The sequence below is a fragment of the Gopherus flavomarginatus genome, chromosome 2, assembly GCF_025201925.1.
Source record: "Gopherus flavomarginatus isolate rGopFla2 chromosome 2, rGopFla2.mat.asm, whole genome shotgun sequence".
Lineage (NCBI taxonomy): Eukaryota > Metazoa > Chordata > Testudines > Testudinidae > Gopherus > Gopherus flavomarginatus.
This window is the reverse complement of record NC_066618.1, coordinates 241584670-241606534: the sequence shown is the minus strand read 5'-3', so window position 1 is coordinate 241606534 and position 21865 is coordinate 241584670. Positions and strand designations below refer to the sequence as shown.

General features: G+C 34.4%; 1 protein-coding gene across 18 annotated transcripts in view; it reads left to right on the top strand.

Annotated features, from left to right (window-relative positions):
• Window positions 1-21865, top strand: part of EYA1 (EYA transcriptional coactivator and phosphatase 1) — a 274302-nt gene that overhangs the window by 110722 nt on the left and 141715 nt on the right. For 6 of the 18 annotated variants that reach the window (XM_050940917.1, XM_050940919.1, XM_050940906.1 and 3 more), the window contains exons 2-4: window positions 14877-14926; window positions 16422-16549; window positions 18831-18893. In XM_050940917.1, coding sequence (XP_050796874.1) covers window positions 16426-16549; window positions 18831-18893 — 187 coding nt within the window. In that variant the 5' untranslated portion in view covers window positions 14877-14926; window positions 16422-16425. Of the gene's footprint in view, window positions 1-7337; window positions 7488-8748; window positions 9357-14876; window positions 14927-15752; window positions 15803-16421; window positions 16550-16856; window positions 16901-18830; window positions 18894-21865 lie in introns of those variants that run through there. The other 12 variants (XM_050940922.1, XM_050940910.1, XM_050940921.1 and 9 more) reach the window with 6 other exon arrangements.

Genomic DNA, 21865 nt, shown 5'->3' with positions numbered 1-21865 from the left:
TTTTTCCCTTCTCTTCTGAACTAGGGTATTATTTGCATATGCTAAATAGTTCCTGAACCTCCTGTTGAATTTAAAATACTTTGTTATGCATAAGAATCCTCATCTGATGTCTCCATTCTGGGTTGGTTGGTTTGTTTGTTTGTTTGTTTGTTTGTTTGTTTTGCCTTTCCCCACCCAGCAGGAGAAACAGTTCATCTCTGGCTGGCTGGGAAAGGAAGAAAAAGTGAACAGCCCTCCCATAAGCCCACAACTAATTGGAGCTCTAAGAATCAGCCAGCAAGGGTGTCATGATCGCTGTACCATGAGTATCCTCTCCCTCAAACAGGCTGACATCTCCGTTATTTGTTTTCCCAGTGACAAAAGACAATTACTTGAATCGCAGTCAGTCTTTATCAGTACAATTAGAGTTTTGGCTGGATATGTCAAAATAAACCTTTTCTATTCATTTTTTTTTTTTTTGCTTACCCTTCTTATTAGTCGAAAAACTATTGAAGGGAAAATAGTGTCAAATATGCTGTAAGCCACCTTCCACTGAGTTGTACACAATATATCTAACTCCAGTTTTGCCGCTTCTAAAGAATATCGGGAAAATGTGAATGTGACGAATCCTCAGTGAATGAAAAACATTCGACAGTTTTTGTATCGACCACATTTAAAAAAAAAGACGCAAGTATCTTAAAATAATTATGAATAAAAGGACAATAATATGGGTCCACAAAGCCTGCCTATAAATGTTGTATAAAAATTCTTATCACAGATGCACCCTATATACAAATATAGTTGTTGAAATGTAGCTTTTTCAAATCATTATACTGTATAATAGTTAAAATTTAGAATGAAATTTGACTCGCTTTTCTCAGCCAGGCTGATTTGGATATCTAGGCTTCAAATTCTTTGTATGTATTGACCCACTGTGTTTATAGTCACATTTCTTGTTTCCCCTGACCACGCTGACTACCTGTAACAATTTTTCTATTATTAACTATTCTGTAAACAATGAGTTGCTTATGGTCGATTTTATACACCCAGAGACAGATCCTCAGCAGATATAAATTGGCATAGTTCTATCGACTTCAGTGGAGCTATAATAGTTAACATCAGTTGAGGATCAGATCACCCATTTCCTTTTTTTCTTTTTTCCCATGAAACTCTGAAATAATAATTTAGCAATAGTGTTGGCCTATGTGATGCATTTTGCTAACATAAGAATTTTTACATCCAGATATTTACAAGATGACCGTAAGACAAACTTTCAAAAGGGAAGCCTAACTTCTGAGGGTGATTTCAGAAGTAAATCTGAGTATCTAGGCCTTTGACTACTTGATTATGGGAACAAATTAGAAAGTTGGAAAGGCAAATACTCGGGGTAGTGCCTGCAAAAAAGGAAGCCGAACCCTGGCCTGTGAGAATTTAGCCCTATATTCTTATTGGTCCATCCTGAAGTCTTTGGGCCTGTCTCCCCTGGAAGTCAGTGGGAATTTGGCGTGAGAGAGGAACTGCAGAGTGCTCCCCAAGATATTTGCTCTGCTGCTCCTAACTCTGAAAGGGTCTTGGCATCTTGTGTTCATGGAATGACAGTATAGGTTTTCTTGATCCATAACTGAAGTGATCACAGTGGCTCAGGAATTAGACATCTCTTAAAGGAGCTCTGTTTTCAGGCAGGAGGTATAGATTGACACACATCAATAATAATGTGCTTAATTATTTTTTTTTAAATTATTAGCAGCCTGAAAGTATGCAAGGACTAAAGAGTTTAAGGTTTGTTTACATTTAGGCTGTAAGAGGTGCCTCTTGTAAGTATTAAGATAAACAAACTGAAACTGTTGTTTTCATTAGCATGTAACACAGAGTCCAGTTTCCTTACCTCACATAACACTAAAGTAAAGTTCAGTGACAGAAAGCAACCTGATCTCCTGCAAGTATGAGTCTAGATAAACTACAGTATCCAGATTGTATACCTATTGACATTGCTTAATAAAAACATCTAGAATACTGGTGCTTCTGGGTGTGTTTCCAATAGCAATGTGATTACAGTGCTATATGGATTAAGTTACAATCCTTTGAATTCTGACCTTCAGTCTAAAACAGCTTTAGAGGTTACTCTTTTTCCGATTTGTGAGATTGCAGCAAAAAAAAGAGTTTGGTGCTGCTGGAAGGAAGCAGGAGGAGGTGGGGGAGGGGACTTTGAAGCCATGTGAAAGGTTTTCTTCTGTAGTTGCTTTGTAACAACAAATATAGCAGCCCGATTCTAAGTGATTATACAAAGTTCCAAAATCTAGTATGCAGCAATTGGGATTTCTGTGAATATAATTACAACTGAGACCCAATAGGAGAAAGATTGGACCCTTGGCAAACGAATGTGCATGATGTAATTGCTAGTAAAGATCAAAGCAAATCACTAGGGTTGATTGCAATTAAACAATCGAGATTCAATTGATAGAAGTGTGAAAATAGTTGTCCATGCAATGATTATTTTAATTTAGACTTGCACTTTTCCCTTTTCATTACAAGGCCCAAAGCATGGAATCTTTATGAATTTCACTTTTAGAAGACACTTCACCATTCCTGTACGTCGAAAGAAAAATGCTTGTGGCTGATGGAGTATTTGAAGGTTGAGGACATTCCTATTTATTATATTCAGCTAACCCAAGGGTTGTGATTTAGAAAGTTATGAACAAACTTAGTGTGTGTTTTATGAATAATTGTAAGTCTTTTCGTAACTATTTTGTCAGATTTGAGTTTGGGCATTTAATTCTCACCATTCCTCTTAGATGCTTAATTTTTTTAAATTAAGTAGCAAATTCACCTTTTATTAATTTTAGTCTTGTGTGTCATTGATCAAAAACTTATGCAGATGCTGACAAATAACCAAGATACAGTAATTACCCACTACTCCAACTACTGTTGAATGGTGACTTTACCAATGCTAGGAGGAAAAAAATATATGGCACAAAGTTAGGAAATAATAACAAAATGGGATTCACAACAAATAAACTAATAATTTCTATGGTTAGTTGACATGCATATTGTTCTGGCAGAATTTAAAAATTCTGAGCTGGTTTGTAATTCAGAACTGAAAAACAAACAGTGATTTTTCAGCTCCTGTTACACCTTATGGAAGGTGCTCACAAAACTGGTTTTGTGCACGTTACCGGAAAAATGGGTAGAGAAAAGACAATCCAGTTTTGCTGAGATGGCTTATGTTATACAGTGTTCTGAATTTATGCAGCTGGCAAAGTTATTGCTCTGAGCAAACTGGTAATGATATTGCTACTTTCATCTTATACAAGTTATCAATAAATCAAAGATGAGGAAAGTTTTAAAAAAGTAGGTCATGGAGAACTAGCTACCTAAAAGCTTCAAATTTGCAAAATCATATTTTATATTGTTTACAGTGGCCAGTTAATCATAATGTCAGATAACACCTGATTATTCTGTTAGTTAAAACACAGTCTCTACGTTGCGTTTAATTCTTTTATATTCTGTAACTAAACATTGTTAGGAGCTGTTCATTATAACTTATATTAATAATAATAATCTACACAGTTCATCATTAGTGTATTTGATGACTTGCTTGTTATAATGAATAAACAAATTATCTGTAACTCTGTATAATACCTGGTGATTATGTTACCGTTTTTGAAAATATTCTGGCTTTTCATGCTGAAATTGCATAAAGGTGGTTATGTAAATCATTAAAAATAGTGTTAGCAGTTCCCAGTTTGCTTTTTCCATTTAGGCCTCCATCCTACAAACATTGCATAGCTTTACCCAGGAGCAGTCCCATAGATTTCAGTGTGACTGCCCATGTGAATAAAGTTACTCACATGCTTAAGTGTTTGCCAGATTGAGGTTTTAATATTAAAGAGATTCTCAAAAGTACCTAAGTGGTTTAGGAGCACATGTCCCATATAATTTCAATTGGATTTGTGTTCCCAACTCACTTAGGCACTTCTGGAAATCCCACCTTAAAAGGTATTGAACTTTGAGGGACCTGCTTACCATTTAAATAATATTCAGAAATTCAATTAACTATATGTCATATTATTAAAATAAAGGATGTTGTCCTTAGTGGAGTTGTTATAGCATCCTGCTGGGAATCTCTGAATCAGGAGTAAGGTCTTGATCTCTCGGCTTGGGCCAGTAGCATGTCATGGCAATGGCCTGCTCTACTGTCAGGGAAGTGGTTCCATTGCTGACTAGAGTATCCACTTCAGAACATTCGATAGATCACCACTATTAGTGGTTTCATATGAAAGCCAAAAATGTGTTTTCAGTGCAGCGACTGCTGAGAGGGGAGAGTGATAGATTTAGGGGAATGTGGAGTAAGACAAAATACAGGAAATCTCTATATATATAGTATTACAGATATTTAAAATGTACTGTCACGTTTAAACAAACAAACAAGACAAGACAAACCCCAAACACCACAAACTTTTTTTTTGATTTTCTACTGGAATACCATATATATCTATATTGCTCTATATTATACTATTTATATATGTAATATGTATATTTCTATCTTACCTCTTACTGTACCTCTTGTTTAGTGAAACCCTTCAAATATATATACTTCAGTGCATGCCTAGAAGGGCAAATTATAGACATAATCTTCCATTATGAGAGTAAAAAAGAAAGTGCACATCACACAATTTTTTTGTTCATGTATTTTTAGATGAAAAATAGTGAACATTCAAGATAACTGCTATCAGATTAGATTTTGAATACAGATAGTATGCATTCCTTCTGCAGAAAGTCTATGGGTTACTTAATTTTATAGTCATTTTACAATCTATAAGTATCTCAGAGTCACAGAAATTAATGGACTATTTAAAAAAGCGGTATTTAATTTAATGTAGCCATTGGTATATCTTTTGACTACTAACTACAGTCAACAGTTTGCATGTTTAATGATTATGCATTATACTGTAATTCATCATTACACATATGAAGTAGAACATAATTGAAAGAACATAATTCAGTGTTAATAATTTATTAATCAAGCCCTGTCCTTTCTAATCTTAGTGATATTTTTCAGAAGTAATTGTCTGAATGGATGACTTCTGCCACTGTTTTTCTTTGATTGTAATCACCAAAGACTTTCTATTTTTGATCAACTCAGTAGCATGAAGCACTAAGAGCTCCCATCAAACATTGCAAACTTCTACTACAGCTAGGCATGTATCTAGGCAACAGCTGCTATGTGTAAAATAAAACTTGTTTGGAGACATAGGAAAGATTTTGTCTGTTTGAGGGGATTCGACTGTTATATTAATGTTGTTGTAGGGAGTCCAAAAATGAACTTCATTCAGTAATAAAATAATCTTAGAAAGTATTTTATTTTTGTTTTCAAACTAAAAAATATACAGGTAGTCATCCTGTGCCTCTGTTTAATGTTTATGTAGTACTTTTTATGTAGAGACAAATGCTGAAATACTTAATACCACAGTTCTACATCATGATCTTCTGTCTTTATCTAGTCAGTTTTTGTAATATGCCTGTCACTGCAATATATGTAAATACCCCAAAATTACTGTTCCAAGGGATCCCAGTTTTAAAACCAGTGGGAGGACTTGTGGAGCAAGGAATTATTTAATGTAGGTAAGGGTGGTGGAACTACTTGGTATTGTGTATGTATAAAGAGCCCAGTCTTGATTTCTTATAAATCCTTGGATGGTGATTAGGTATACAAGGAATACAGAATAAGGACAAATTCAGACCTGGTGTAAACACATGCAACTGTAATGAAAGTCTGTTCCAAATTTAGCAACAATATAAAACTATATAATTTACTGGTGGGGTGCAAGTGGTAAATAGCATAACCTGTGCTGATTGGGCATTCGGTGACATGAGTGTTCAAACCAAGATGGTGGATCAAGGAACAGCTGAGAGGAGGCTGTAAGGTAAAGCAGAACCCTGCTTTATGTATGAGAAATGCATAATCTGGCCTTTTATAGCTGTATAGGATGAGATTATCAACTAGTATAAATCAGCATATTGTTACTGATATCAATGCTGATTTAAACCATCTGAGGATCTGGCCCATAATATCAATTGTATAATAAGTTCATAGTTTAGACCATCACATGAAATAATTATATTGACTATCTGATGTCTGAAGACTGGACTTCAGCATAAAGAACTTTAAATCACAGTTTAATGTATGTGTAAACAAAGTGAACCCTCTTTTATCTACCAGTCTCCTCTTCTTTGCTTTATTATACATGAAACCATTGTGTTTAAATAGCTCCAATTACCATATTATCTTCTACTGTCAACATGAATGCTACAGAACATGTTAAAATATTCAGAATAGATTTTTTTGCTGCAGTGCTAAGAGCTCTTTTTCTGACCATCTTATACCTGACTGTAGGTCACCCCATGTCTGCCACCACTGTATTAGGCTGTCTGTGTGTGGTTTTTTTTAATACAGATATAGGACACACTTCTGAAATTCTTATTCAGGCACTTCCATTAAGGACTGATCCCTTAGTCATACAAATACAAAATTAAACCATAGAAGATATATCTGTTTTAGTAAGCAAAGGTTTCAAAATGGCTACATTTATTTCATAAACTGTGTATTTGATTTAAAAATAAAATAAAATGAAATGTGTTTGTGTGGCAATAATCTGCATTACTAGGAGTCTTGAGTGTTTCCTTATATGTTTAAACTATTTTTGTCTTTACATAGCAACTTCTGGAATTTTAAAGGTTTGTTTGTTTGATTTATTTATTAAAAGGGATATTGAGTAATGTTTTAAAATGTTAGATAATACATAACAACATGTTTCAGTTTTGAAATATCTCCAAAATAGCTCGGGCCTTCATTCTGCAAAAGCATGTGTATAATTTTGCTCATGTAAGTAGATGGATTCTCCTGAAGGGAGTAAAGTTGAGCTGTTTTTTTTTTTTTTTTTTTTTTTTTTTAAGTGTTAGCAGGATTGGCTAGAGGTGTGTTTTTTTTTTTTAAAAACAAAGTAATTAACACTTATACATGCCACACTAGTAAGACTTCAAACTAAACACTTTTTGAAACAGGCTGAGATTCCACAGAACAATTATTGTTTGTTTGTTTTTCATTCTCTTATTCAATTTTACCTGACAAAACTGGATATCTCCATGATAACATATTTGTATTTCTTTTACAGCTTAACATCATAAACAGTATTTTTAGCATGCTAAACGTTATGTGAATATAAAGAAGTAAACTAATTCAGTTTATGCTGGCTAGGTGGGCAGGCCCAATAGAAATCTGCTTATTTTGACCTGAGCTCCCATATATGGTATGTGACTATCCCGAGATTGCTTTTCTGCACTAAACAAAATGCAACCTTAGGTGTGTTTGCAGCTCGAAGTCATCTTGTAGCTTTGGCAAAACAGTTTGCTTTCCTGAGGTGCTTTCTCCAGAAAATGTCACTCACTTGGATATGATAGCTGGAAGATTTTTCTCATCTAGAAGTATTGCTTTCATTAATTAAATTAAGGTAAGGCTATGTTACCAAAACAGTATATAACAACAAATTTTGTCAAAGAAAAACATTTTAAATCTGTTTATTCACGATAAGACTAAATTTTATTTAATACATTAGAACTGGGCATAGTCTCAAGTATTTCTTTTGCAAATAATCAGACTGGTTTTCTCATCATACTTCGATTATTTTTGCTCTAAAAGTATGGAATTTATAAGAGTTAAGTTAACTGAAAAATATTTTATAAAAACACAATCATCCAAAGAAAACTTGTCAAAATTTAGGTACTACATATTATATATTCAATGTTTTACACTTAATTTATATCTTTTTAATTTTAATAGGCCATTTTCAATGGCAAATAAACAAAAATGCAATAATATTAACTTGACATTTGAAATGAGTTTATATTAAAATACATTTTACATTAAATAAATTATTTAAATACAGGAGTGGTGCGATCTAAACTTTATATATTTCAGTGTTTGATGTCACATCTAAGTTTTTAACTATATAGGTGTACATTTCCTCTCATTTCACTGGAAATGGCCACTACACATTTTTGAAAAAATGATAAAACATTAATACTGATAATTGAGTACTAATAATTTAAAATACAAGTCAAATGCCTTGTAAACTCAGTTCTGATTGTTTTGAGACATACAAGTATTTAGGTATTTCATGTGTATCTGTATGTTATGCACTGTTAGAAGGTTCCAGATACTGTATTAAATAGCTTAAAATTGCATTGGGCAGACTTCAGTGTGAAAAAGGTTGTACAGTATGAGCAGACATTTTCTTTACCAGGTAATCTTTGAATTTGTAACATTTATCATCAAATATCTATCAGAACTGCATGTCTACACTTACATTTTGTGTGCTTAAGAGTTTCTGTGAATATCCATTTAGCTTCACTTATTGAGATAATAATGGTGGTTTAATACTTTAAACCTAGCTTAATGAAAACAGGCACGTTTAAACTGTGTTAAATTTTTAAAAATATATTACTGAACCAAAAAAAGGACTCACTATTTTTTCTAGCGAGAAGCAGAAAAAGATGGGAAAGAAATCTTGTCTAATTGCCACCAGAAGATATGAATGGCTAGCTGGAGGAGAAAGAGACACTGCTTATTGACAGAGCGCTTGAGCTGTGTTCTGCACCCACAGTAGCTGTTTATTCAGATATCATAGGCTCCGTCATTTACATACTAAATTTTTCTGTAGCAGCAAGGTTGAGTCAGACAGCACAGGGCTCATTTCAATTGTTACATTTAAACCAATAAGGTTAGGACAAGAGAATAGCTGTGGTTTGCATTACAAAAACAAAACAAAAAGCCCTGAGGCTACATGGGCAGACCTACAAGACTAAGCAAACAAATAGAAGAGATGAAGATTCTGCTGTTTCTTTGTCTAAAAAGGCTCTCAGATATTATCTGCTGCTGTTCAGTGGGGGGAACAGCCCATTCCTCAAAGCTGTTACTAAACAGAACAGTGGGAGCTGATGGTTCAGAGTTTGGTGCTAGACACAAACTCCCCAGTGCCACTTCCGACTTTAAGTCTTCCTGTGAAAGTCCACTTGGTGGTTTTTCTTTCTGGAAAACTTGCTCCCCTCTCCCTTCCCCGCCCCCCCACTCCAGACGCTTTTGCAGGCAGAGCCTGCAGCAGCAATCACACAAGATTTTGCTCTGAGCTCGGGTTTGCCCTCCAGAGACGCTTCACTTCTGTTCTCGTGGTCGAGTGAGAGCTACTAAAAACCAGGGCAGTCGGCAGCAGAGCTCCTCACTATACTTTACCCAGGAATAAAGCTATGTGAGGAATGGACGTTTAAGTCAGAGAACGTGAAGGGAGCACATAAAACTGGTGGATACAGCAGATCCAATCACTGTAAGTACAAACCGGCTGTTTTAAAAATTGCATGGAGTGACAACAGCTGTCCTGCGATGCAAAGCAGGAAGATAACACTAGGTCTTTTTCTGTTGAAGCTGCAGCCACCTCATGAAATGGCCTAATTGCAAAACAATGTGTACTTTTCCAAGTACTTCAGCAACTTTGCATGAGATCGCATTCATAAGTACTTTCTCCATTTCATGATTAGGTTAATACTCAATTATAAATCAACAGTTTTAACAGTTAATTTTCTCTGTTTCAGGCTTGGGTTTGTAGGCTTCCCTCAAAGCAGATGTTACATAGCTCTATTTATTGTATTCAGTCAGTTTTGTTCCTCCTATTTGGTTTCCTCAGTGTTAATGGTTCATTGAAAATAAATAACACGATGATGAGTTGTTGAGGGGGGAAAGGTAGGGGGGAGGGTATATCAAATCTATGGACCTGTGCAGAAGAGGTGCAAGAGCGTGAGAAAAATAATGTAGAAATGTGGAGGAAGAATGCATGACAGAGATCTTGACAGTACTTTCTGAAGCAGGAAATCCTTTTGCTTAATACGTTTAAATTTTCCAAACGCCAGGTAAAAAAACATACAGTTCCCCAAAGGAGAACTTTTCGAGAAGACAAAATAAACATCTACACAGCTAATATATGTGATATTTATTAACATTTTATGTGGCTCGTTTAACCTCCAGATTCTAAGTTCTTAGGTCTAAAGCTCTTTAAAGTATCATTAAATTATACATCTTGCTTTTGAACAATGAAGACTCGCAAGTATGTATTTCTTAAGGAGTTTTTGACAAACATCAATAAAATGGATGGCTGCTGTAGTAAGACTTATTCTATAAAAATAAAGGTGTCACTGACTTTAAAATCATTCCTTAGATGCAGATATATTTCAGCGAAGAGACAAGAAGGAAAACTAACAATTTAAGAACTGATAAAACTTGTATGTAACTTTTTAATACTGTTTGTCTCTTAAATAATTAAAAAGACAATGTTGACAGGAAGGTTTTTTAAATATTGTTTTCTATGTAGTCAGAATTCTTTTTGCCCCAGTCATACTTTTCAGAATAAGTATTATTTACAGTTCCTTACTGAAATTGTTTGTCCAGAGTATTTGAGATAATTAAGGGTGTATAAATGTGCATATATATATACACACACATACACACTCACAAATCATGGAATTCTTTACTGCTTTATTCCTAAAGCCCAGTATGTTCTACTGTTGAGCAGCTGTAGTCTTTCAAACCTGAAAAATCTGTGTGGTGACAGACACAGAAACCTGACTAAGCCGCTCTTCACCTTCTGGAGCACACAGCATAAGAATGCACAACTCCAAAAGCAGGGCTATCATTTTCTAAGTTTTGATAGATACAAAATATTTTGTAAGAGCCAAAAAATGCTTTGAAGACCAGAAAGCTTGGGGGTTCATTTTTAAATTTCTCTGTGTATTGGAAGTATTGACGCAAAGTGGTACTTGTCTCCTAAAGAGAATAATACTGTTCCCATTTCAGTCAGATGTCAAAATATTTCATTCGTAAGTGTTGGAAATAGGTGAATGAAAGGTAGTATTTTTTTTAAAAATAAACTAATATTTAAAAATTAGCGAGCTGTGATCATCTGCTTCTGTTCTGAAAATTATTCTTTTTAATCTCGTCTTTGAAGTAAGTACTTGAATTAAAAAAACTGGACTTCCTCATATATTCTGTACTTCTGTATATTGGTAGGATTACAAGAAGAGTGAAAGTGTAATGAAAGAGTTTTCCAGTTTTTGAGGTGACATTTTTCTCTAGTATCTTTTTCCTTTAATTTCTTCACATTTAGTTTTTTAAATCATTACATTTATTTGTGAGTGGAAAATGTTTTCAAAGAGAAAAAGAATGCTGTTTTGAAAAAATATGTATATTTTTTGCTGTTGAAAGAGACAGTATTTTCCTGTGAAGAAATATTCTGATTAGAAAATTGCCATTGTCTTTGAAATTTTGGGGTAGAATAGAACTGTGGTTGAAAAAACCTAGATCATATGCCAGCTATATTTATTTGGATAAGCTTAGTTTTTTCACTTTGAAAATTTATTTTCAGCTGGAAAAAATGTTTTAAATTATAGTCATTTTATAAAAATTGCTTCTAGCAAGCAAAAAAAGTCTGTGGAAAACCCATAATTTAGACAAGTACCTACACTTTATTTGCTCTGTGCTGCGGAGATTTAGAATCCCTTCCCATTTACAGTTTACTTTTCACAGAACATTATTAACTTTTTGGCTTCATACATGATCTTCTGTCAGATGCTTTTGATTTGTAATTTAGCAAAGTATAATAAACAGTGCAAAAGTCATGAATTTTCCTCCGCATCCTGAGCTCTGTGGTAGGGAAAATGTGATAAAATGTGTACCTTAAGTCTTGTTTGATGATCTCTCAAAGCAAGTTTGCCTTCTGGAAATAATTTCTGGGGTTGAAGAGCATGGTATTAACAGATTTAATGTGGCTATTCAGTGGATTGGTGGAGTACTATGTGAGGTTTAACAAAATGAGAGAGACAAATTGAACATCAACAAAACCTACATCTGTGAAGAATTATAAATTTAATTAGTAAAAAAGGCAAACTTAAAATACCTCATTAAGTAATCAGAATTTGATGTTACTGGTTTAAGATTCTTAAATAGGTGAATTTTAAGTAGTTTTGATGTCATTATCCTTTCTTTTCCTTGTCATATATAATACAGTCCCAGAATCTGTTGTCCATGTTAAAGATGAAGAGGTGAATGGTACTTAAAATAATTAAATTATAAATAGTAATAACTTGTGATGCATTTTGAAGAATCTATATATCATTTATCATTTTAGGCAGTTTTAGTCTAATCAGGATGCAGAGTATAAGTGAGTAACAGCAAAAAAACGTTCATTGTGTATTTTTTATGTGCCCCCTAGAATGGACTCTTAAACCCAAAACATTTTTTCCCCTTTGCTTAAAGGAGAAATGTATTTAATTGAGTTACTAAAATGTATTTTAGAATTTTGTTTGTATAGAAGCCTCATGGCAAAGGTGGGCAATCATATAAGAGTGAGCCAACGCCACCCAGAAATGTGTTTTTTTTCTCCCTAGTCATCATCATAAGTTTGTTTCTTTACTACGTTGTAATTTTGTACCACACATAAAAAACTGAAAGCATGTGAAGTGTAGCATTTTGTAAACTGTAACTAATTTCGCTCACATCTGTGTCTAATTGTTGTCTGCATTCGCATTCTTGAGAGTAGATTTATTTTTCCTGGACCACTATGTGGATTCAGCTGACCAGCCTAAGTGAGGATTAGTTGTTTAAAGTTATTTTGATTAAAGAGTCATTTTTAAATATGGTAACGAACAACACATGGTTTAAATAATTCTTGAGACACAAAGGAATATATCTGAAGTATGCCTAATGAAAATGAAGATCCTGAATATGAACTTTGATTTGTGAGAGTGTAAAAGGACAAATAAGGTATATATTTAATTTTCTAGGCTACATCTAGTTGAAAAACACATAGTCAAGTTGTTTTTTCCCCACACTAAATGAATCTAAGTTTAAAAAAATAAATAAAAACTGTTAATTTGGGAGTAATTACATTTTTGTTAATTTTTATTTTGGAATCAAAATTGTTAGGATTAAATCCATTTCAGAAATTGGTAAAGTAATAATATTATTAAAAATATACTTCTGAGACTATGCCATTTAGAGTGTGTGTGTGTGTCTATATATATCTTTTAAAAAGAAAATATTTTTTCTTGTGTTCATCTGAGACGTATTTTAAATGACCTTCCACATTACTAAGCAGAGATAGCTCTTAAAACAAAGTTAGTTCTCACCTATAATTTATTCCAGGTGTATAGAAGTACCAGTAGAGGAACATATCCTTAAGGCATTCTGCTGCAGTTTCTGGGATTAAGAGTAAAAAAGTTTCCATCTTACATTTGACTATTTTTCTTTTTCTTACTTGAAAAAAAAGTATGGTGTAGCTGCTGCAAACACACATCTGATATTTCAGTTTGATTTGGCTTGGTAAAGAGCATTGAAAAGCACACTATGCAATACTTTAAATACACAGTTATAAAAAGATTGAAGTTTTTCTGTATGCATTATTGCATGCTTCTTGACATCACTTGTAACGTTATACATTGCCTGGCTGGCTCTAGCAGTGGTTTATTCTTGCTTAAGTAGTAATTCTGTCTGTGATTAAAAATAACAAAAACTACACACGCATAAGTGAGATTTGCTTGGATGGTTTTTATGGCACTTAAAATGCCTCATCTCTCTTGTCTTTGTTCTGTGATCATCTAAGAGATGTCAGTTCAGGTTGAATGGAAATGCACATGAAGGATTCTGAATGTAGGCATTTAGACATTGTATACTCTTGCTGGAAAAGTTTGTTTGTGCATTCAAGCCAACAGCCTATCTTCACCTGTGCGTTATCACCTGCTGGCAATTGTTACTGGCTTTAGAGAAAAGTTTACTATCAAAGGCAATCCATTAAATGATGTCCAGCAGAATTCACATTCATTAAGTTTTTTTAATCACATCAGATGAAAATATACTAGTCAGCTGGGGTTTTGAAACGATTGTTTTTATTAAACTAGGAAGACTGCTAATTGGTTTCCACTGTAAAATCCAAGTTCCCTTCTGAATCTCAGTATGACCAAAAGCAAATAATGGAGAGGTCACACCAGTTACATTTTTAACAAGAGAACTATAGTCTTTTAAAGTTTGGTATCTGAAATTCTTACAGTTAGTTAGAAACCTTACTAATAGAAGTCTGTCATGCAGAAGTGTGTTTTATTCTGCATTTTAATCTGTTTTATTTTGCAATATGGTGACATCTTTTAAAACTCTAATCTGCACTGTTTAGAGATGGACATTGTTTTCAGATAGTTGCACAAAGTGGTTGGCCTAAATGATCTTCAGCTCTATGTGGCAGATGTACTTCCCATTTTAAGAAAATATCTGATCTAGTGAATGTTAAATGACAGACAGATGAAGAAGAAAACCAACATAATAAGGTTAAGAAACTGTTGAGTTGAAGAGTGGGAGGGAGATATATTTCAACCAGTGATAACAAAAGATGAAAGATCTTCTGAGGATGCTGAGCTTTTACTGCTTGAGCTACGTCTGTACAGCATGTTCCCTGTGTTAACACCTACTTTTTTTCAGACACCTCTTTCTAGCTACCTTAGCAAGGCTGCTTTGCATGTTGATTGGGGGAGGGGTAATACAGTTTGCAGCTGTCATAGGCCAGTGATGAATCACTATCCCCTTGTTTGGCTGCCTTCCCCCTGACATGGGAAGGAGGGGGATAGACCTGCAGGAGGAAACAACAGTTGAGACTTCAATTTAAAGACAATATGACTTTCACTGTTGCAGTATTCTCCTTTTCTTTTGCTTAAAGGACAGTATTGTCATCTGCAGTAATATTCTTGTTTAGATTAAGGATTGACATTAAAGCAGAATAATAGAGGCTCCTATTTGTTTCCCGGGTTTGCAGGTGCAAAAATCCCAAACCAGTTCAGATGTTGCTGTTTTCTCAAGTTGCAGGTAAGGATATGATTGATATTTGGCCTCTCTATAGAAAGTAGAACGGTTAGATGAACGGTTTTTTACTTCAGGTAAAAGTATATGTTATTTTCCACTTTAAACTGAAGAATATTACATCAATGTTTGGAGATTTCTGATGGGAATGAATACAATTAAGTCTGTAAACTATAAATAAATTCAATTCTGCACTAAAATATTTTTCATTTAAATGTTTGATAGTCTCTTGCTTCTGAAAAACCAAACCAAACCACCACAGAACTGTAGTTGGGCTTTCAAAATGTGTGGTTTGGCTTTACTAGTGAGAGTTAAAATGAAACAATGTATTAAAGACTTCTACAATAAAATCTCATTATAAATGTGAAAATCAGGTGGTTAAAACGACATTTGTGTTTTAAGAATATTTACACTTCTACTATGGAAAGAAAAAGAAGTTTTGTGTTTTTTAAATAAATATTAAAAGGTGCCTTCGCTATAATTTTTAACGTGGAAACAGTCCAGGTTCAAATGCATTCGTCAAAAAGTAAACAATACAAATGTTCTCTCAGGAGAGACTATTTAGAAAAACTAAGTCATTGGCATTATAAGTTTTTGGAACAATGGAAACTAAAGCAATATACACTTCATTTACAAACTTAACAAATGCAAGCTGAGAGATTTGTAACTGTGATCATGGCCAGAGGCCTGTTTTCCTTTTTATGAAACTGTTAATTGTTGAATCGAAGACATTTCTGGGGAATTTAGCTGTTTGTGTACTGAATAAATGTTGATTTTTTTCTTTTTTGCATTGAATCTGAATTGTTTTTGTTTTATTTTGACTAACTGACAGCTGAGGTACTGCAGAGTGTTGAAGCATACTAACGGTTGTATGGATTCAATGTAGGTTGCCTTATCCCTTTTCAATTGGGCACACTTTATGTAATCCACAAAGCAAACAAGGGAGCAGACATAATAGTGTTTTAATGCTGCATTTGTTTCAACGGAAACAGAGGAACAATTAAGTAGTTTGCCAGAGTAAACACATACATCAAGAATATCTCATTCCCTGTCACTAGACTATAGGTTTCAACAATTGCTTTAAGTGTTTTATTTGGTTTGGAGGCCCATTAAATTCCAATTGGGTAGTAAATTTTGAGAAAGCACAGTGTTATCTTATTGCTAAGGGAATGTATTGTTTTATACATTGATGAAACTGCCCGTTAAACATAATTTAAAAAGTGTAAGATAAGTATCTCCTAGGCATAGTTTCCTATATTTATATTTTATTCTGTTAAGGGTTACAATATTAGATATAACTGTTTATTATGAGTTGAATATATGGAGTGACAACACAAGAGTTAACACTTTGATGAGAAAAAATGATCATGATGGGAAAACTATTGATTATTTACAAAGTATTTTATAATCAAGTAGAAATAATGGATTAGATGTTGTATGGACAAATCCTCCATAATTAAAGTTGAACATATCAGTAAAATTGTCTGCTTCTTGATTTTAGGTCTATGGAAATGCAGGATCTAGCCAGCCCGCATAGCCGACTAAGTGGTAGTAGTGAATCCCCCAATGGTCCAAAACTTGATAACGCTCATATAAATAGTAATTCCATGACACCCAATGGCACAGAAGGTGAGCTACCATTTTCTCTGACTATGCTTCGTATGTTATTCTTTCTCAAGAGATTGTTCCATCAATCTTTAAGTCAGTAAGTTTTATACAGAGAGAAAATTGTACTATTTTAGGTGTTCCATCTTTGTGTAATATGATGTATAAAGGCTATGTTCAATGTTTGTCAGTAATTAATATTATCAGTTTTCAGCAATAGCTCTCATACCATGTTTATATTCCCTTCACATATTTTCAGTGCATTTGAGTGGTATTATGTTGCTTAAACTAAAATAGTTGAAATCCATCAACAAAATAATTTGCATTTTAGTGATGGGAAGAACAGGAAATATCTACAGTTAGCTGCTATAAAAGGTAAATTATAATCAGTCATTGCCATTTCTCTATTTTAATTTTGGATTTGCATTTTATGCAAGTTACTAAGTTTATGAAAGCTTTGCCATATAGGCTAATACAAAGCTGTCCTTAAAAATTATGTGTTGATATTTCCTAAAGATAATTTGATCAGCTGTATTCAGCTTCTGCTTTTATGATTGATTGTCCAAAATTCAAATAGTTATAATAATTCAGTGAAGGTAAAATATGATACATATTTTTCATGTTTTGATGAAAAGAAGAGAAATAGCAGAAACAAAAAGCAATTGACTTATCAACTGGCTATATTTGTTTCAATATAATACTAAGAGTACCTCAACACATCTCCCCTACAAATAATGCCTTCTGTAAAAATGTAGAGCTGTTCAGGTAATTGTGGAAAACAGTCTTTACTACATCCTTGCAGCAAAAGAAAACAAAAGATCATGAGTTTCTAATGTATTCACAGATCTGAAACTTAGACTCACATTTTTTTATAAAACAGATTTTTATAGCGAACATTTGAGTATTACTTGTAGTAAAGATGTACTGCGTGTTAAAAGCCAACATATAAATAATGAGCCAAACTGTTTTAGATATGCATTGCGTTCTTCCCGGAAAGACATCTGTCAATCAGGTAGATGTCCCCCCTGAGCTCCCTAGATATCTCCGTTATGCACTCTAATTGGAGGCGACTGTTGTTTGGGATGGCTTATCAAAAGCTGACAGTCAATTGTGCTGGAATTGTGTATAATTTATATTGTTGCTACAAAATAAGGTTTGTAAGATTAAACTTTAAGCCATTTTTAATTCTAATAACCTATAGTATTAACTTCTGGGGTTCTTTTTGTTTGTTTTTGTGTTTAAATAAATACATATGATTGTGGTTTTCCTATTATTTTAATTAAAGTAGAAAAAATTAAATATTCCATGCCCACAAAAGACTCTTCTGTCATTTATATATTATCAGATATAATTCTGGAACAGGGTAAATGTCCCATTTTAAAAGTTACTTGGGCACCTGAGAGCCTAAATTCCATTGACTTTTAGTGGGTCTTAGGTTCTTAAGCCTTGAATAGTGACAGGGTTCAAAGTGGTAGCTGTGTTAGTCCATATCAGCAAAAACAACGAGGAGTCCTTGTGGCACCTTAGAGACTAACAAATTTATTTGGGCATAAGCTCATGTATTTATACTTGCTCCTGTATTTTTCTCTTCATGCATCTGATGAAGTGAGTTCTAGCCCACGAAAGCTTATGCCCAAGTAGATGTGGTAGTCTCTAAGGTGCCACAAGGACGCCTTGTTGTTTAGGTTCCTAAGTGACTTCTGAAAGTGGGACTTACGCACTTTTGAAAATTTGACCCATAACTTAATTTCATTAAACCAACACATAGCTTTTAATAGTGAGAGTTCAAAGCCCTGATGATCACTAAGGGCTTTATTATAAATGTTCCCAGTTTTGGCCCTTCTATTCAATCTGGAGGTACTTCAGCAACACAGAAGTCGAGCATGTTTCTTTGAACCACAAGACTCGTCCCTTGATCTGGCCGCAGAACTCCTTATTGACCTAATCGGAGGTGTGCACACACAGAACAAAGATAACCTAGGGCCCTAAATGTTTTTTGTTTTTAAGGAATGAGTTATATGTATAGTTTCCACTTGTGCCCCAACTTCAGCCAAATACCATTCAACAAATAAATTTGCAAATAATGTTTGTATTTTAGTCAGTGTAATGTTGAGTTTTATTGAGAAATGTAAACTAAACCACTGTAATTTGTTTTTAACATAGTTCATTTCAGACTTTAGAATTTTTAAGTTCATGTCTTACTCATTTAGGTTAAATTCTACCAAGAAAAATGTAGTTTTTCAAAGAAATTTTACTACCTGAGATGAAGCCCAACAGTTTTCTTTTGTTTGCAATTTCCCTTCAGGTGACATGACTCTGCTCAACACTGCAGACTGGTTGCTAAGTACTAGTACACAGACCACTGCAGGTTTGTGTAGCCATGATGAACACAGCAAAAATGTTAGCATGCATTTTAAGATGATGTAAAAAAAAAATAATTCTGAAAAGTATCTCATGCCCACTGTTTCCAGTCTAAGTTTAAAATTATAAAAGCTGCAGTAGTAATTCCTATAATTGTGGTTACCCTCAGTGACAAATAATTAATTTAAGTTGGTGAAAGAAGTATCAGATAATTCATTCTAGAATCAGATATGCACATAGGGTCAAATTCTATTCTCAAATACAGGAATAATTCCACCTGAATTTAGTGGGAGTAGCATAAGAATCCAAAGGCAGAATTTTCCCCTGAACCTGCCAGTATGTATTTCTTGCTCTGGGGAAAACTTTTTTTTTTTCTTAACTGATAATCAACCTTTAGAAAAACAAGATGAATGTAGCATTTTTTTTTAAATTAAGCATAAACTAAAATGATTTTTTCTTGCACACTCTTCTGAAGTAGGATCTGGTTTAAAATGAAATTACAGGTTCTAGGGATGTACATTGTATATGGCTGCCAAATACTTCCCTTAAAATGTTACAGTATGAAACGTGTGGTTTGCTTGTTTGTTGCATGTGGAGTGGAAACGTGTTGTTGAACATTCACGTGTTAAATGTAATCTGCGAAAATGACTGTTCAAGATGACTGTGGGCCTCATTCTCATTTAAACAAAGGACCCCTTTACATCACTCTGCTGTTTTAAAGGGGCCTTAATGTAAATGAGACTCATGGCCTCAGGTGTATAAATTTTTGCATGTTATAAGTTTGTTATAAAGATATGTTAAGTTTCATTTCACTGTGGCTGTGAGTTGGGCAGAATTCCATACCCCAGAGTGCAAAATGTGTTCTGTAAATTAGGGGGCGGGGGGAAAATCTGTCCCAAAGTGAAATGGCCCTGTTTCAAACAAATGTTCTTTAATTCCTCTCAGACACGTTTTCAGGCATGCCTCTTATTGATGTTGTACTACAAGAGGATGTGGTTGCTAGACAGATGACTGTTAGCTAATATTTTTAGCTTCACACTTAGTAGTAAGCTTTCAAAGCACTGAATGGGGATTTAGTTGTGTGATTGAATCATACAGTTTAATCCTTGCATACTGCAGTGATGATAGATTTAGATTGCTTAATGATACATGGTACGGCACCCACATTTGTTGCAATGCAAAATGTGCCCTGGTACAAAGGTGGGCCACACAATCTTAGACAATTATGAACACCTTGTAACCATGGTTGCCAGTGCAGAGATTCCATTTTATTAGCCATTTATTTACCTGTTCCTTATAGGTTGGGTAAATTTGTCTATCCATCCAAAATAATTTCAAAGGAGTTTTGATAAGTCTGACTTATTCTTGCTTCAGATGCCAATTCCTCTATGAAATGATCTCCTAAATTACAGCAGTTTCTATAAATCAAAGCAATATTCATTTAAATTCATATCAGGCCATGAGAGTCATTACGGCCTGTGTTGGTGTGCGGTGAGGAGGAAATAAAATTTGTTCATTGTTTTAGGAAAAGCCAGAAATAATACAGTAATTTCTTACTGGTTCATTTGTTTTCTCCTATCCTAATATACCAGCCCAGAGTGTAAATCCTCCTACCAGCAGATGGAGAAGGAACAGGGAAAGCGAGACCTTTTGTTATATACTTCTTTTTTAGAGGGGAATGGCAGTCTGTCTGATCCTGCTTAGTTGGAGGCTTCCCAAGCAATAAATTTGATAGTAACACTAAAAGATTTGTTTGAAAATATTCAGGAAAAAGTAAACTCAGATAACAAAACAGGAGAGGATATCTGTAATATTTGTACTTTACCCCATTACTGTAGTCTCTGAGTGCCTCACAATCTTTTAATGTAATTATCTTTTACCACACCCTTGTGAGGTAGGGAAGTACTATTATCACCATTTAACTGAGGTATGGAGTGACTAAATGACTTGACCAAGGTCACACAGGAAGTCTGTGGCAGACCAGGGAATTTAATCCAAAATGATAGTCTGGGTCTAGTGCTCTTACTGCTCTAGCCCCTTCACTATTTTTCCTCTTAGAGAAGGGCTGCCATGGTAGGACTGACACAAAGGGACTGGGAAAATTCGGATTAACAGGTAAGAGATGACCATTCTTCAACTTTACTTTTGCCAGCCAGCCAGTGGCAGTTTCAGCAAGTGTCCAGCTTGGGGTGGGAACAGAGAAAAGGCTGAGTTTAGCAAACTGTCCTGCACTGAAGCCACCTTCTGAAGGAGCTCCCAAAAGTGGCTGCTACATTAGATTGCTAATTCTACCAAGGGATAATCACGTCTAAACTAAGAATTAGAAATGACTCTCAGGGAATTAACCTAGGCAGAAACTGGAACCTCTGCCCAGTTAAAGTGTCTTTATGCAGTATTAAACCCACTGAAGATAAACAGAGGATCTGTTTTTTTCTAGTTTACAGCATTCTCTTCACATTTAGGGTCATAGAGGTGCTTCTGTCTCATTTTGAGGGGCCAGATAGGAGGGAAGAGAGATTTCTAGTCCCAAATAGATGGGGGAAACCAGATAACAAAAAATTAGGTTGAGATTTTCAAAGCTGTCTAGTGGCACATTTAATTTTGAAGGCAATTGGATGTCAAAAATCCCTTAGGTGGCTTTGAAAATCTCAGCTTTAATCTGTAAAGTATCTGACTTGACTGAGAACCAGGATGAGATGCCTCCGCAAAGGCAATAAAAGCTCCCCACTGTCCTGGCCCAGCAGGTGACCTTTAGGTAGTGTTAAGACTATTGAATCTGAATCCTCCTTCACGGATTCAAAAGAAAGCACTGGGAATGTTTGTCATGGTCTTAAAATACCATAGGGTGCAAAATGTTAGCTATTAGACTGGTTGTATATTTAAAATAAAAAAAACCCATCTTATCCCTTCTGTATGGCAATTTGCAGAGGAAAACTGTACCTTGTATTTCAAGATCCCATAGCTACTTCCTGGGCTCTA